Raw genomic sequence first — 14,535 nt, 5'->3', positions numbered from 1 at the left:
TTATTATGATATTGCAAGAACTCTGCATCTTCTCCTAAATAGGTTCTGAAAACACTTTTGTCAAATTATAATTTTAGTCTTATAATTTAAGTTTAACTCACTATATATAGTGATATGCATCGATTCATTCCCCCATTTCAAATTGCAACTCAAAACACATCTGTTTAAAACTGCCTATTCCACTTAAAGTAAATTGCTTGGCCTCTTTCTGTTGTTGTTATTATTGTTGTGTTCTTTATTTTATGCTGTTTTTAAATGTCTTATGTATCACTATACAGTGTCCTTGAGTGCCAAGAAAGGTGCCTTTAAATAAAATGTATTATTATTATTATTATTATTATTATTATATTGCATACGTGTGTTATTGTGCATATACGTATTTTATTATTGTTTCCTCATTTTATTCTTGCTGATATATGATTATACTCGATACATACTGTATATAGCTCATCTTCATAACAAATTTAAATCAACAAAGCAAAACATGGTGAGAAAAGCAAGGCACAAAAGAAAATCAGTGGTGGAAGTATTCAGATCCTTTACCAAAGTCAAAGTATAGCAATACCACACTGTGAAAATACTTCTAAAAGACCGAAATTCAAAACCTTACTTAAAGTATTATCAACAAAATCTAGGCTACGTAGGTAAAAGTACTCATGCAGAAAAATGGTCCCTGTCAGTAGGCCTACTTATGCTGTTTCTGGATTAATATTACTGCTGCATTCTGTTGCATTTTACTGCTGTGAATTAGATGTTTTAAAATGTGCTAACTTTAACTCTTTTATAAGCTACTGTTGGGTAGTTTCATCTACAGAAATGCATCATATTCTAGATCATCACGTTTGTAGCATCGCTGTGCTGTGAGAATCACGTATCTCCAAAATCATTTTAAAACTTGTTTTCTGCTTTGTGACGATGCATTTTCCAGATAATCCAAGTTTTATTTATTTTTTCAATAGTAGGGGAGTGTGGGGTGATTTGTGCCAGGGGGGAAGTAGATCCACCCCTTGTTTCTGGAAAACCATAGAAGAAATTGGTCATGTGACCACATAATTTTGAAAAGCCATCTATTTTACTCATCCTCCAAAGAAGAGAGACACATGGCATGAGAGGTAAGCACATTTTAGTTAAAAAAAAACAGTTTTTTTCCTTTCAAAGTACAATTTCTATGATTAAGGTTTTTTGATTGTAGTGTCTGAACAATTATAGACAAGTTTGAAAACATTTCACACAATGTTTAGTGCCTTAGCAGGCTACACAATGAGTCTATAGAGTTAGCATGATGTTAGCTCTTAACTGCTGGATCATGCTAGTTTTTCAAACTTGTGGGTCTGGGGCGATTTTTGCCAAAGGGCCTGGTTTAAGTTGTGCCAGTGGCACCCCCACTTATGATTATTTTCAACATATTATTAATTCGTAATTGCACATTGTACTCTTACATTTTAGCACTTAAACTATGTGACATTCTTAATTTTAGACCAAAACCCATCATGCCACGCACTTATAAACGGAAGAGAGACATGGCTTCAACTCCTCTTGTGGAGTTGGACAGAGCAGTGAAAGAGGTGCAACCTGACCATGCGTCAGGTGGCAAGGGAGATGAAGATCTGCAGGATGACCTTGAAAAGATTCATGGAGAAGAAAAAGATAGGAGAAGTAACAAAGACCGGGCATAAGAGAACAGGATTTGCCAACCAAGTCTTCAAAGAATACATGGAGACAGAGCCTTTAGACCATATAAAGGCACTAGCAGCAATGTTTCACAGCATAAGTGCAATGACATGCTGTGAGCTGGCTTTTGAGTATGCAATCTGGAGAAGTAAGGAGATGGGCATGCCTTATCAGTGTTTGACTTAGGTCTACCTGCCATTTGTTTAATTTAGCTAACACTTATTTCAGTTTTGAGTTTGCACTATGATATTAAAGAGAAGTTTTATTAAGTTTTTAAGTGGCCTAAGTCACAATAGGATGTTTTCGAAATTAGCCTAGTCACTTTATTCTGTTATGTTACATAATTGACAGACAGCGTTCTATGTATGTCAACAGGCATCTATTGCCAAAGCCGTTTTGCCTGAAATGATTCACAAATATCATATATTATGTATTTGTTTTTTGTGTTTTCCCAAAAACTACAAAATATGACTTATTCCAACAGTTTAATAGGGTGACAATATCTAAATAAACCTTAAATGAGTAATTTTATATTGAATTTGTCTTGCTTTCATATAGCATTATTACAGTTCATAACATTAAAATGTTCTGTTTTCCTTCAGAAATCACTGGCACAATTTACCCCACCGTATTCCCCCAAAGGCACAACTTGCCCCTGGTGCGGGGTAAGTTGTGCCTTTGGGGGAATACGTTGACCACAAGACCACTTTTTTCCCAAAAGCTATATTTCTGAAACAATTTATTTCAGATCCGAAGTTATTGTTCTCAGGGATGCACCACATGCTGAAATATATGTACATCCTTAAGTTGAAGGCATTTGTAAATACACTGGTCCAATGGAGTAAGGCCACGCATCATACAGATGTCCTTTGTTCATTTATTTCCACGTTTCATCGTAAGACACCGTGAAAACTAAAAGAAAAATAAACACATAAAATACAATAAGTCAAATGCAATTCCGCCAGTCATTTCACAGTCTCTCAAGCACGTTTCACCAACTAGACGGGCCCACAATGTTAGCTTCACAATAATACGTTAAATGTAAAGAAAGTACAACAATATTAAACATAAATATGACAAGGCTGAAATACAAGTGCAAAATTACCGTGTGCGCCTCTTGAACCGTGCATCATTTTAGTTTGAAGCCGTACATGTGTCTCTGCGGCCACATTTACTCTCTCTGTCCGTCTTCAACCCACAATGCCACAGGTGTGGCCTTCATTGAACTCTGGTCATTTGACCTCCGCATCAAAAATGGTATTTGTGCTACAGAACAACATTTTAAACCAACTTATTTTTAAAGTAAAATATTTAACATATATAACATCCCCTTTTTACTCTTATTTATTACATTTTTAATGTTTTTAATATGGAATTATCAAAAATATAGACCACAAAGCAAATCTTTATAACACTGTCCCTCAGACAGTTACACTCCCATCAAATTACTATGATTTATGACACATTTATGGAAGCATTTGAATAAATCTAGTAATTTCCAGAAATAAACAACTGGTATTTTATACCTCTCAGGTCAACACTGCCACTTTAAACTGTCCTTACTTGTAGGTTCTTAGATATTAGTTCCATTACAACACATTGTAGTTGTTTTCTACAAGTACAACTAACTTATGAATAGGTCGCTCAAAAATGGATGAACTCTCTTTCTTGAGCTTTCTGTTTCCCATTTGTACTGTAACTTTACGCACCAACCCATCTTCATCTTTACAAACATCTAGTACCCTGCCAATTCTCCACTCATTACGGGGCACCTCATCTTCTTTGACAATGACTATATCGCCAATCTGCACATTACGCCTTGCAGAGTGCCAGCGTTGTCTGAGGATAATGTTTGCCAGATACTCTTTCTTCCATCTACTCCAGAATTGTTCTGTCAGGTACTGTACCCTGCGCCACCTTTTCTTGGCGTACACATCTTCTGCCACAAATTTTCCTGGAGGAGGAAGCGGAACAGAGCTTTTCATGGTCAGCAAATGGTTTGGAGTAAGTGGTTCTAGACTTTTGTGATCATTGATGCTGTCAGTAGTGAGGGGGCGACTGTTTACTATTGACATCGCTTCATAGAAAAATGTTCTTAAAGAAGCATCATCTAATCTTCCAGCACTCTTGGAGAGGACACAGCTGAGGACGCTCCTAACTGTCCTTATCTGCCGTTCCCAAACCCCTCCCATGTGACTAGCATCAGGTACGTTCATGATAAAGTCACAATGTTTCTCAGCCAGGTAAGACGTCAGCCTGTCTTTATCAACTTCTTTTAAAGCCTTTGTGAGTTCATTTTTAGCCCCAACAAAATTTGTCCCTCGATCTGACCTGATTTGTCTTACAGCTCCACGAATAGCTATAAAACACCGCAGTGCGTTTATGAAGGCATCAGTTGTTAGATCTTCCAATATTTCAATGTGGATTGCTCTTGAGGATAGACAGGTGAATATCAAACCATATCTCTTATGCTCTTTACGACCCTGTTTAGTCAGAAATGGCCCAAAACAATCCATCCCACAGAAGGAGAATGGTGGTGAGGGATCGACACGGTTAGGAGGTAGATCTGCCATCTTTTGTGTTTCTGTAGGTCTGCGAGCTCTTCTGCATGTGACACATTGTTTGATGTAGCTTGCCACAATTTTGTTGCCACCCACTACCCAGTAACCATGTGCTCTGAGCTCATTAAGAGTCTGTCCTCTGCCTTGATGCTGACTTTTTTCATGGCAGTAACCTATGATCAGAGATGTAATAACCCCATCTCTTGGTAAGATTACCGGATGCTTCAAGTCATGAGGTAAGGAGGCCTTCTTTAATCGCCCTCCCACTCTGAGAACACCGTCTTGCATTACCGGATCAAGCTGGAACAACTGATGGTTTTGTGGCAGTTTACCATGATTCAGCATTTGTATTTCCTCTTTGAAGACATTCTTTTGAGCTAACTTCACAAGTACAAGACTGGCTTTCTTTCTGTCTTCTACACTTATGGGTTCTGCTGTTTTTGCTCTTTTTGCCAGTTTCTGGATTCGAGCAACAACATTCAACGTTGTATGCCATTTTGAGAAACGCCCAAGTCTTTCCAGAAAGTTTTCCTCTTCGACTTTTGTCTGTAGTGCTTGTATCACTTTGACTTCTGGATCTCCCACCATAAGCTGTGGAGTTGACTTTTGGGTGACAATTTCTCTTTCCCACAGGAATTTTGGTCCAGTGAACCACGATGAACTCATCAACTCTGCCACCTTGAGCCCTCTGGAAGCGTGGTCTGCCGGGTTTTGGTCAGTGTCAATGTAGTACCACTGGGATGGGTCTGTTGTTTCTCTGATTCGTTGGACTCGATTAGCAACGAAAACATGAAACCTGCGTGACTCGTTGTTAATGTAGCCTAAGACTACCTGTGAGTCTGTCCAAAAGTATTCTTGGTCGATCTTGAGCTCCAGCTCCTCCTTTAACATACTGCCAACTGCTGAGGAGACCACTGCAGCTGTTAACTCCAGTCTAGGTATAGTTACAACTTTGGTGGGTGCAACCCTGGCTTTACCTATGACTAAGGAGCAATGCACTTTATCTTCTGTCACCACTCGGCTATATGAACACTGACCGTACCCATAGCTACTTGCTTCCGAGAAGTGATGCAGTTCAATCCTCTGTACCATCCCTAGGTTTTCAGGAACAAAGCATCTTGGAATCTGGATTTTCTGCAGATTCTCTAGATCGTTCAGCCAGTTCTCCCATCGAGGCTTTAATTCTGCAGGCAGTTGTTCGTCCCATCCAATGCCCTTTTGGCACATCTCCTGCAGTATTTTCTTTCCCAGTAGAAGGAAAGGAGCCAGGAAGCCTAGCGGGTCAAACACAGAAGCGACTGTAGAGAGAATTCCCCGCCGTGACACTGGCTTCTCATCCAGGGCAACATTAAAGGAGAATGAGTCACTGTTCGCACTCCACTTCACTCCCAACACAGTCTGAACTGGGAGTTCCTCATGATTGAGATCCACATCCTGTACTCCACTGGCTAGTTCCCTGTCAGGGATAGACTCCAAGACTTCTCTGTTGTTTGAGATGAACTTGTGGAGATGTAATCTCCCTTTTGCACATAAATTTTGCGCTTCTCTGACTAGTTTGATGGCTGTGTCCACAGAGTCTACGCTGATCAACCAGTCATCAACATAAAAATTCTTTCTTATGAAGTTGGCTGCTGGGATAATCCTTTCCTTCGTTTTTGCTTGCAAGGTACTTCATTCCATAATTTGCGCAGCCTGGAGAAGATGCTGCTCCAAACAGATGGACCCGCATTCGATATTCTTTTGGCTCTGTCTTTGTATCACCGTTTTCCCACCACAGGAATCGTAAGTAGTCTCTGTCCTCTGGGCTTACATGGAACCTATGAAACATTTTTTCAACGTCACAGATCAGTGCAATTGGGTGTTTGCAGAACCTGCAGAGTACTCCTGTCAATCCGTTTGTGAGGTCGGGTCCAGTTAACAAGTGATCATTCAGAGCTGTGCCCTCATACTTGGCGGAGCAATCAAACACAACCCTAATTTTTTCTGGTTTTTTCTAGGGTGGTATACACCTTTGGTGAGGAATATACCAGATGTATCCTGCCCTAGGTTGGTTCCTGCTTTCTCTGCATCCCCATCTTTAAATACACTGTCCATGAACTTAATGTAGTCATCTTTGAATCTTGGATTTCTCTCAAATTTTCTTTTCAGCTGCTTCAGCCGCACCAGAGCCAGATGCTTATTTTCTGACAGTTGTGGGCGTGTCTTAAAAGGAAGAGGCATCTCAAGGTGTCCAGCTGCATTCTGGTGTATTTTTTCATTCAGTAAATGCATGAACTGAATGTCATCTTGTGATATGCTCTTTTCCCCTGGGTTAGTATCTTTGAAGTCAGCTTCAAGGGCTCTGATGACATTGGCTGGTGTCAATGGTGGAAGTTCCTTGACAGATACTCGATGGCACAGACCTGTCACTTCTGTTGACTTTGCAACCTGAGATGAATTGCCAACAATGCTCCAACCCAGGTCAGTTTTGATACCGTACGGCTCACAGTCACCTCCTGTTATGACTCGTCGTGGAGCCAAGGCTCTGGGGCAATCATAGCCTATGAGGAGTCCAACCTCACACTCCATCAGCTCTGGTATTTCCTGTGCTATTTGGGTCAAATGTTTCCACTTTTTGGCAGTTTCAGGGGTAGGAATGTGAGAACGTTCAAGTGGAATGAAGTCTCTGGTGTAAGCAGGTGGCAAGTTGACAAAGCTTTTTGAGGTAAACCCTCTAATTCTAAGCCCACTAACTCTTTCACTCTGAACAATGGAATCTTTTCCCATCATAGTGGTAAGCTTCAACTTGACTGGCTCTGAACCCACCCCCATCTTCTCACTTACCCCTTGGTCTACAAAGGTGTTGCTACTCTGTGTATCTAGTAGGGCATACACTAAGGTCTCTGTTTCAGGGGTGGTGACCGAAGAAATCCAAACAGGCACTATCATGGATGTGCTCCCACCTTCACCTCTATCAACGCAGCAGGAAAGGGAAGATGTGTTTTCTTCTGCTTGCATAGCATGAGAGGAAGATGCGTCTGCTGCAGCAGAACGGTCCTCGTGAAGTGGTGTTGGATGAGGTTTCTTACATATGCCACAAGATGCTTTATTCTTGCAGTTCTTTGAATTGTGTCCCCTCCTAAGACAACCAAAGCACAGGTTATTGTCGAATACGAACCTTTTCTTTTCCTCTGCAGGATTACTGGAGAGCTTCTGGCATTTGTGGATGGAGTGACTCTCTCCACAGCATAGGCATGTTACCGGGTTAGAAGAGAATGCTGATATGCTCACTTTCCTTGATCCATTTGAATCTTTTGAGCTGTTCTCTACAACACTGTTTGTTTTTATACTTGACATTGATTTATCCGATGTATCTGCTTTCACATTTGTACTGAATGCACTAGCCTTTGGACGTTTTACATCTCTTAGTGGCCTTTCTTCAGGAGACTTTAAGGCTTGAAAGGATGTCACAGGATTGCAGGCTATGTCTGCTTCCTTTGCTAAAAGTCAGCAAACTCCTTGAAATTGGGATATTCCTCTGTTTGTCGGCGGTTTTGTGTGTAGGGGGTTGCGGAGTCAACCAATCTGGGAGTTTCTGGAGGATCTTCCGGTTTTCCCTCACAGTCATTCAATACCTGGAGTCCCTTGATGTGAGGCATGGCATTGCTGCATGCTGTCAGGAAATCACTAAATTGTCTTAATTTCACTGACTCTCTTGAGCCAATCTTCGACCAGTTGTTCAATTTTTTCTTGTATGCACACTGGATCACAAAGGGATGGCCGTATCGAGCATTCAATGCTTCCCATGCTTGATTGTAAGCTTCATCGTCCTTTCTGTAGAAGGTTCCTTCTACTACAGATCTTGCCTCACCACCGATGTACTTCTGCAGGTAAAACAACCTGTCCACTGGATTTATACATCGACGTTCTATTAGTGCTTTGAAATTTGTTCTCCACTCTAAGAACTTAAGTGGGTCTCCTAAAAAGACTGAGGGTTCAGGTGTAGGAAGTCTTGTAAGAAACATTGCATCATGCAGGGCTTGTACTAATGATGATTCCTTGTTAGTATTGGTTGTTTGTTCATCATCATTCTTATGCGTTTTTTCTTTTTTAATTTCTTTACGTGGTACTGGAGGTGTTGCTTGGTCTTCGCTGCAAATCTCATTTGAGTCCGCTTCAGAGTATGCCCTAAGCTTAGCAGCTATCACATCAAGATCTCTCTGGTTTTCCAGTCTTTTAAGTTCTTGCTTTTGTGCAGCAATTGCCTCCTCCCATATTTATTTCAACCTTTGCGGCCAGCTACGCTGCGCACTCTGCCCTTTTTGCTGTTATGCTTTGCTGTTCTGATGACTGTGAAGAACGGTTTGAGTGGTGGCTACGTACAGTAGATTTGGTCTTTGAAGACCCAAATATTGACTGGGCATACTCTCTATCCAGTATCACATGAAGTCTTGCGTTTTCTGCTTTAGCATCAAATTCCTCTTGCCCTACTTCACTCATGCGTACCTTCATTAGCTCCATCAAGTCTCTTGATACCGCTGTGCAGGAATCCACCTTCCTTCTAATCTCAGTAGAGGGTGTTGATTGAGATCGTACATTTACGTATGCATCTTTAACTTGTTTCTCTAGCCCTTCCACGGCATCCATCATTTCACTCAAGTCTTCATCAGAGCACTCATCTTTAAGATTTGATGCAGCGCTTTAACCTGCTCTTTCCATTTTTCATACAATGTTATGAATTTACTCTCATTTTGAGAGGTCTCTTGTTGCTTCAGCTCCAGCATTTTTGGGGTTAACCTTCTCTCTCGTGAAGATCTCCTGAGGTTGTCTGTCTGGGAGGTGTTAGAGATAGGCTCAACTGTTGATATTTTTAGTATCTCTATTTTAGCAAGAATTTCACCTATACATATTTCTAATCTCTCCTTTTCAGCTTCCTCCGTTTGTGCCTTTAACTGTACTCTCAAACTGCTTAACTCCTTTTGAAGGGACTCTATTTTTTCACTTAATTTGGCACTTGGTGCTTTTTCTTCCTGAACTGACATTTCACAGATTTTAGAAAGGGCACTGTGTACTTCAAATTATTAATTGTACAGGTAAACCCTTTACAACTATGTAGTTATCATTGCGATCGACCACTATTTCTATTCACTCAAACTCGTTAAGAGTATTTTAACTCTCAGATGAAAGCTATTACCAATTACATTAAAACATTAATAACAATTACACTGATAACTCAGGAACAACAATTGGACTATAAAAACAAATAAAGGTACTCTATCGTTAATAAACCAGTTTCTTTTAACATTTTTTTTTGTCTTTTGCTTATAAGGATTAATAAGCGAATCTCTCTTTATGACCCAGTAATTTGTTTTATCAAGTCCTTTCTTTCAAACTGTACAAAGGTCCATAAAGAAGCACAAGACACCGTGAAAACTAAAAGAAAAATAAACACATAAAATACAATAAGTCAAATGCAATTCCGCCAGTCATTTCACAGTCTCTCAAGCACGTTTCACCAACTAGACGGGCCCACAATGTTAGCTTCACAATAATACGTTAAATGTAAAGAAAGTACAACAATATTAAACATAAATATGACAAGGCTGAAATACAAGTGCAAAATTACCGTGTGCGCCTCTTGAACCGTGCATCATTTTAGTTTGAAGCCGTACATGTGTCTCTGCGGCCACATTTACTCTCTCTGTCCGTCTTCAACCCACAATGCCACAGGTGTGGCCTTCATTGAACTCTGGTCATTTGACCTCCGCATCAAAAATGGTATTTGTGCTACAGAACAACATTTTAAACCAACTTATTTTTAAAGTAAAATATTTAACATATATAACATCCCCTTTTTACTCTTATTTATTACATTTTTAATGTTTTTAATATGGAATTATCAAAATATAGACCACAAAGCAAATCTTTATAACACTGTCCCTCAGACAGTTACAGCATTACTGTCATGGCCTCACTTTAAAGTCACTTTGAGTAATAACTGGCACAACTCACCCCACTTTCCCCTATAGGCTATTTATTTTAAGACATGAGAGATTTTTGTCAGCCCATACGTCATTCTTCAATTTATCAGAATAATTCAGAATAACAGAAGCCTAGATGGTTTTCACTGGACAGGGAGGGGAAACATTTTTAATCTGAAAAGTAGGCTACCTAGGCTACTTTAAGATGTTAAGAAGCCTACAGCCGACACGGGACCCTCACGCGGGACCCAGCGACCGATTTGTGCGTAAATCATAGACTATGTGGCACCACTGCCCTGATAACAGCAGACAGTAGTAGCCTACAGAGGATAAACTATGTTATCAGTCAGTTCATCTCCATCATCATAGTCTGTGATTTGGATACAAAAGAGAGATTAGACGGAGAAGAGGAAGGCGTTAGACAGACACTGATTGGCTCTCGGTCTATAATCCGTTAATAATTCCGTTTGTTGCCAAATTGCCAGAAACAACCATACAAAACCCGGAAATGTTGAGTTGGCCTTCAAAACAAAAGCATTCCAATTGCTAGGTTGTTTGCAGAACTGTTTCATTGTATTTACACAACAGAAAACATATCGAATTAAAACTGTGGAGAAAAAAATCCTTCGGGAAACATTGCATTTTAATTTAGTAATATAATGTATCTTATTTTATGGAGAGATCTCTACGAAGTACATTTTTGAATAGGTTTCATATTAGGCATGAATTTTAGCAGTAGGCCTAATACAGAGCAGTGTTGCAGTCAGGTCACCAACTGTCGAGTCCGAGTCAAATGTCACCAGTGTTCGAGTCCAAGTCCGAGTCACCAGTCTGAGTCGAGCAAAGATGAAGAAAGAAATAATCCAAAATATTTCAGCCAAATCTAAAATAGCTCTCATATTACCTCACCATGGTTCAAAATTCACTTTTTGTATCCACCAGCCAAACGTCCAGCGAATGTTGGACGTCACCTACACACTGGGGTCACATATTCTGACAATTTACCCAATGTGCTGGTCCATCAAATAGTTAGTTTTTCTTTTCTTTACAGTAGCCTAGAATACGATTACTTTATGTTTTTAATGTAGGTCTAGTGTAGGTTTTAGGTAGATTATTACAAATGTAACTCGTGCATGCAGTCACAAAGAAATACATGTTTAGAAACATTTCAGAGAAAATGTACCTTAATATATTTGATTTCAGATAAACATATGTTACTATGCCTGAGGTGGTTAATATGGTCACCAGCGGATTACTCTTTCTCCTTAGGAAGCAATAACAAACCGTGACTAATCATACAGCTTGCACCCATAGACAGTATGTAAGCTTGCACCCGTGGATGTAATGTATTAATGTTTACGCCGTTTGCGTAGCCGCTCTTCTCCGCCCTCCATTGTCTTCCACGCACGGGCAGACGATGCGCAGCAGCGCCCTCTGCGGTCCCAGTTTCTGATGGGTCACAGCTTTCGGTGCAACACACGTTTTTGAACGACAGCCAGCCCTAATTGTTGATTAGTTTTTACATCAGTACCTGATTTACAAACATAACGTGGCATCCACGACTTTTATTTTGAAAGTCACCCCCAGGAAGCCTTTGTCTGTTGCGGTCTGATTCTTACAGCTCTATGTTTCTAAATCCACGTTCAGTGACATCAGCGGGCTGAAGGCTTCCCTCCTCCAGGATAAAAGCAGGAGGCGCAGTCTGCGGAGAAGGAGCGCCGTGCCTCTCAGCCGTCCCGTGTTTAGCTCCGGGAGCTCCGTACAGCGGAGCCACTAGACTGCTTATCTCTCGGCTGAGAAACAGCACAGGATCCGGACTCAGGATAAGCAAAGAAAAGGGGTGAACCGCAGCTTCCTTGTGTTATGTTGGGTAACAGAAAGAAAGCCGCGTCGTCGAAGAATGGAGCCGGGACGTCCGAGTCGAAGGCCATCGATCCCCTGAGGAATCTGGGTGAGTGTTTGGGTTACAGCTCCTGCAGCCTGGATGTGTTCAGTAATCACAGCTCCCTCTGACACAGTGACACTGATGCAGGCTGCTGTAGCCGTAACTCTCCCCCCGCCCCCTCTTATTGGAGCTAGAATGAGGATTTATTAAATAAACAGAATGATACATTTTAACCTGATAGGGATACATTCAACAGTGAACACTAATGAATAGGCCTACTTTTTTCTTTAGCCATGTCATGCATATGTCATATACTGTGATTTAATTTCATTTTATGATCGCAAGTGGATCATTCCAGCTACCGGGTTATCCTGGGGTATGGTGTAAATCTGTGCTCCAAATAATCATGTAGCCCATACGCAATAGACCAGCGGTTCCCAAACCTTTTCACGTCAAGGAACCCTAAACTAACGGACAACGGACCCCCATTTGGTAAGATTTTGTCCCAGGGATTTCTGCTTTTAGATGTTTTATTACAGAAAGTGTATGAAACCCATGACCAAAATAGTCATGCATTCTGTCATTGTGTTACTTATGAATGGAATTATAGTGAGAAGAAATGATTCTCCTTTTTGCTGGGGACCCCCTGGAATCCCTTTAAGGACCCCTGGGGCTCCCCAGACCCCACTTTGGGAACCACTGCCATAAACTTCTATAAAAGTACTGTGGAAAATAAGGTCAAATTAAAAAGTTAATGGCTGCAAAAAAAGATTATCTTCATAAATGATAAATATGTTAATTATCATCGATAAAACTGACCAACGGATCAACAATCCGTAGATATTACAGTTACATTGATATAGAAGAGAGAAAAAGTGCAAATCTTCAAATTGGAGAAGGTGAAACCAGTGGGTGTTTAGCCTTTGGTTTTTTTTATAAATGACTAAAACAAGCAATAAAATGATTTTTGTTCATTAGCACTAGTGGTGATAGAGTCTGTAAGATGAGAAACGTGCATGGATGATTGATTTTGTGAAATTACAGCTGTCATTGAAGATCAGAATACTTCTGTTTATTACTTATTATATTACTTATGTAGTGTCAGTTGAATCCTCACCGTTGGATTTCATGGTTTGTTGTTGCTCTCTCTTAGGAACATGCATACGTTTTACACAACACATAACATTACACAAGTTATGATCAATAACAGAACATTTTACATTTTAAAATTACAAATTACAAAAAAGGGTGCAGCTCTCAGTCTAAGTTGTTTGATCCAAGACAGTGGTATTCAACAGGGGGTCCGTGACCCCTAGGGGGTCCTCAGAGTTAATGCAGGGGTGGGGGCTGCCAAATTATGTTTAAAAAATATTTTTTTGAAAGTTTCCTTTTTCCAAAATGAAAATGTCTGAAAATATACATCAATATGAATCCAACATATTGATAGCAAAGTGAAATTGGCCTGTTAGTGAAAATAAAATATTTAATTTACACATTGAAAATAAGCTAAGGTAGCCACTGTGGTAGCCATACAGTTCATCTTAGGGATTCACTGCGCCTTCCACATGTATATTTAACAATAAAACATTATGGATACATAATCCATATCTATTCATTTACATCCATCAGGCCCAGTGTATACAATATATGTACAAACTAGTAAGGGGGTCCCTAGTCGGTCTCTCTTTCAGCTTTAAAAAAAAGGTTGAAGACCCCTGAACTAGTTGTTAACCAGCGTCGTGACACAGCTCATGCGGGACCGCGGTTTGGTGACGCCGGGGAACTGAAATAAATCCAGGACATGTTGATCTGGATTGGTAGTACAGGCATTCTGCTCTATTTAGCCTTGGATTACGGGAATGACACAATGCTTACTGTACAGGAATGTCTTTTTAGAATTAAATACACAAAACTGTATAATACTGTACATATTGCATATATTAAATCAGGTCAGCGGAGTACAGTGGCACAGCTGCACGGTGTTCTAACTTTAACATATTGACAAAACCTGAGGAGGACAGCAGTGGACGCCCTGGCTGGCACCTGTAAACCAGTTACCCTGAATATGTCCTCTGGTTGTGTAGACAGTTTGCTTAACCAGCTGGTAAATGTTTAATTTGTTTCCATGTGGGACACCAAGGATTAGAATCAGTCTGGAAAAACACACAGCATGTTTCTACGGAGCAGAAGCTGCACTGTGCTGTCTGTGCAGATTCCTAGACACACCCGTTGCTTTCATGATCCTAGCTGACACACGCAAGGAGCTTCTGAATGGAATAAAACACCACATCTACAAGTCTCAGTCATGGACCGTGGATGCTCATGGTTTACGGTGCGAAAATGAATGAAATTACCCAGGATCTGCAAGCTCTTAGATCAGGGGTCTTTAACGTTTTTTAGGCCAAGGACCCCTAAGCTGAGAGAAAGACCGACTAGGGACCCCCTACTAGTTTGTACA

The 14,535-nt window shown here is 40.4% G+C and overlaps 2 protein-coding genes across 4 annotated transcripts in view; one reads left to right on the top strand and one right to left on the bottom strand.

The window, feature by feature from the left end:
• Positions 1-4: 4 nt before the first annotated feature.
• LOC120551460 lies at positions 5-4,324 on the bottom strand. Its single transcript, XM_039788913.1, has 2 exons — positions 2,777-4,324; positions 5-2,583 (listed from the first exon to the last, which is right to left on the bottom strand). Exon 1 carries the CDS (start codon positions 4,242-4,244, stop codon positions 3,261-3,263), a length of 984 nt encoding a protein of 327 aa, XP_039644847.1. The 5' UTR covers positions 4,245-4,324; the 3' UTR covers positions 5-2,583; positions 2,777-3,260.
• Positions 4,325-11,889: 7,565 nt separating this feature from the next.
• Positions 11,890-14,535, top strand: part of LOC120551458 (1-phosphatidylinositol 4,5-bisphosphate phosphodiesterase delta-3-A-like) — a 46,647-nt gene continuing 44,001 nt past the window's right edge. For all 3 annotated transcript variants that reach the window (XM_039788907.1, XM_039788906.1, XM_039788905.1), the window contains exon 1: positions 11,890-12,143. In XM_039788907.1, the coding sequence (XP_039644841.1) occupies positions 12,056-12,143 (88 nt within the window). In that variant the 5' untranslated portion in view covers positions 11,890-12,055. The remainder of the gene's footprint in view (positions 12,144-14,535) is intronic.

The sequence above is a fragment of the Perca fluviatilis genome, chromosome 21, assembly GCF_010015445.1.
Source record: "Perca fluviatilis chromosome 21, GENO_Pfluv_1.0, whole genome shotgun sequence".
NCBI lineage: Eukaryota > Metazoa > Chordata > Actinopteri > Perciformes > Percidae > Perca > Perca fluviatilis.
The sequence above is the reverse complement of the archived record's forward strand: the minus strand, read 5'-3'. Positions and strand labels throughout refer to the sequence as shown.

Coding starts and splice junctions, on each gene's coding strand:
- LOC120551460 (XM_039788913.1), bottom strand. CDS start 4,244: ATGGCAGATCTACCTCCTAACCGTGTCGATCCCTCACCACCATTCTCC.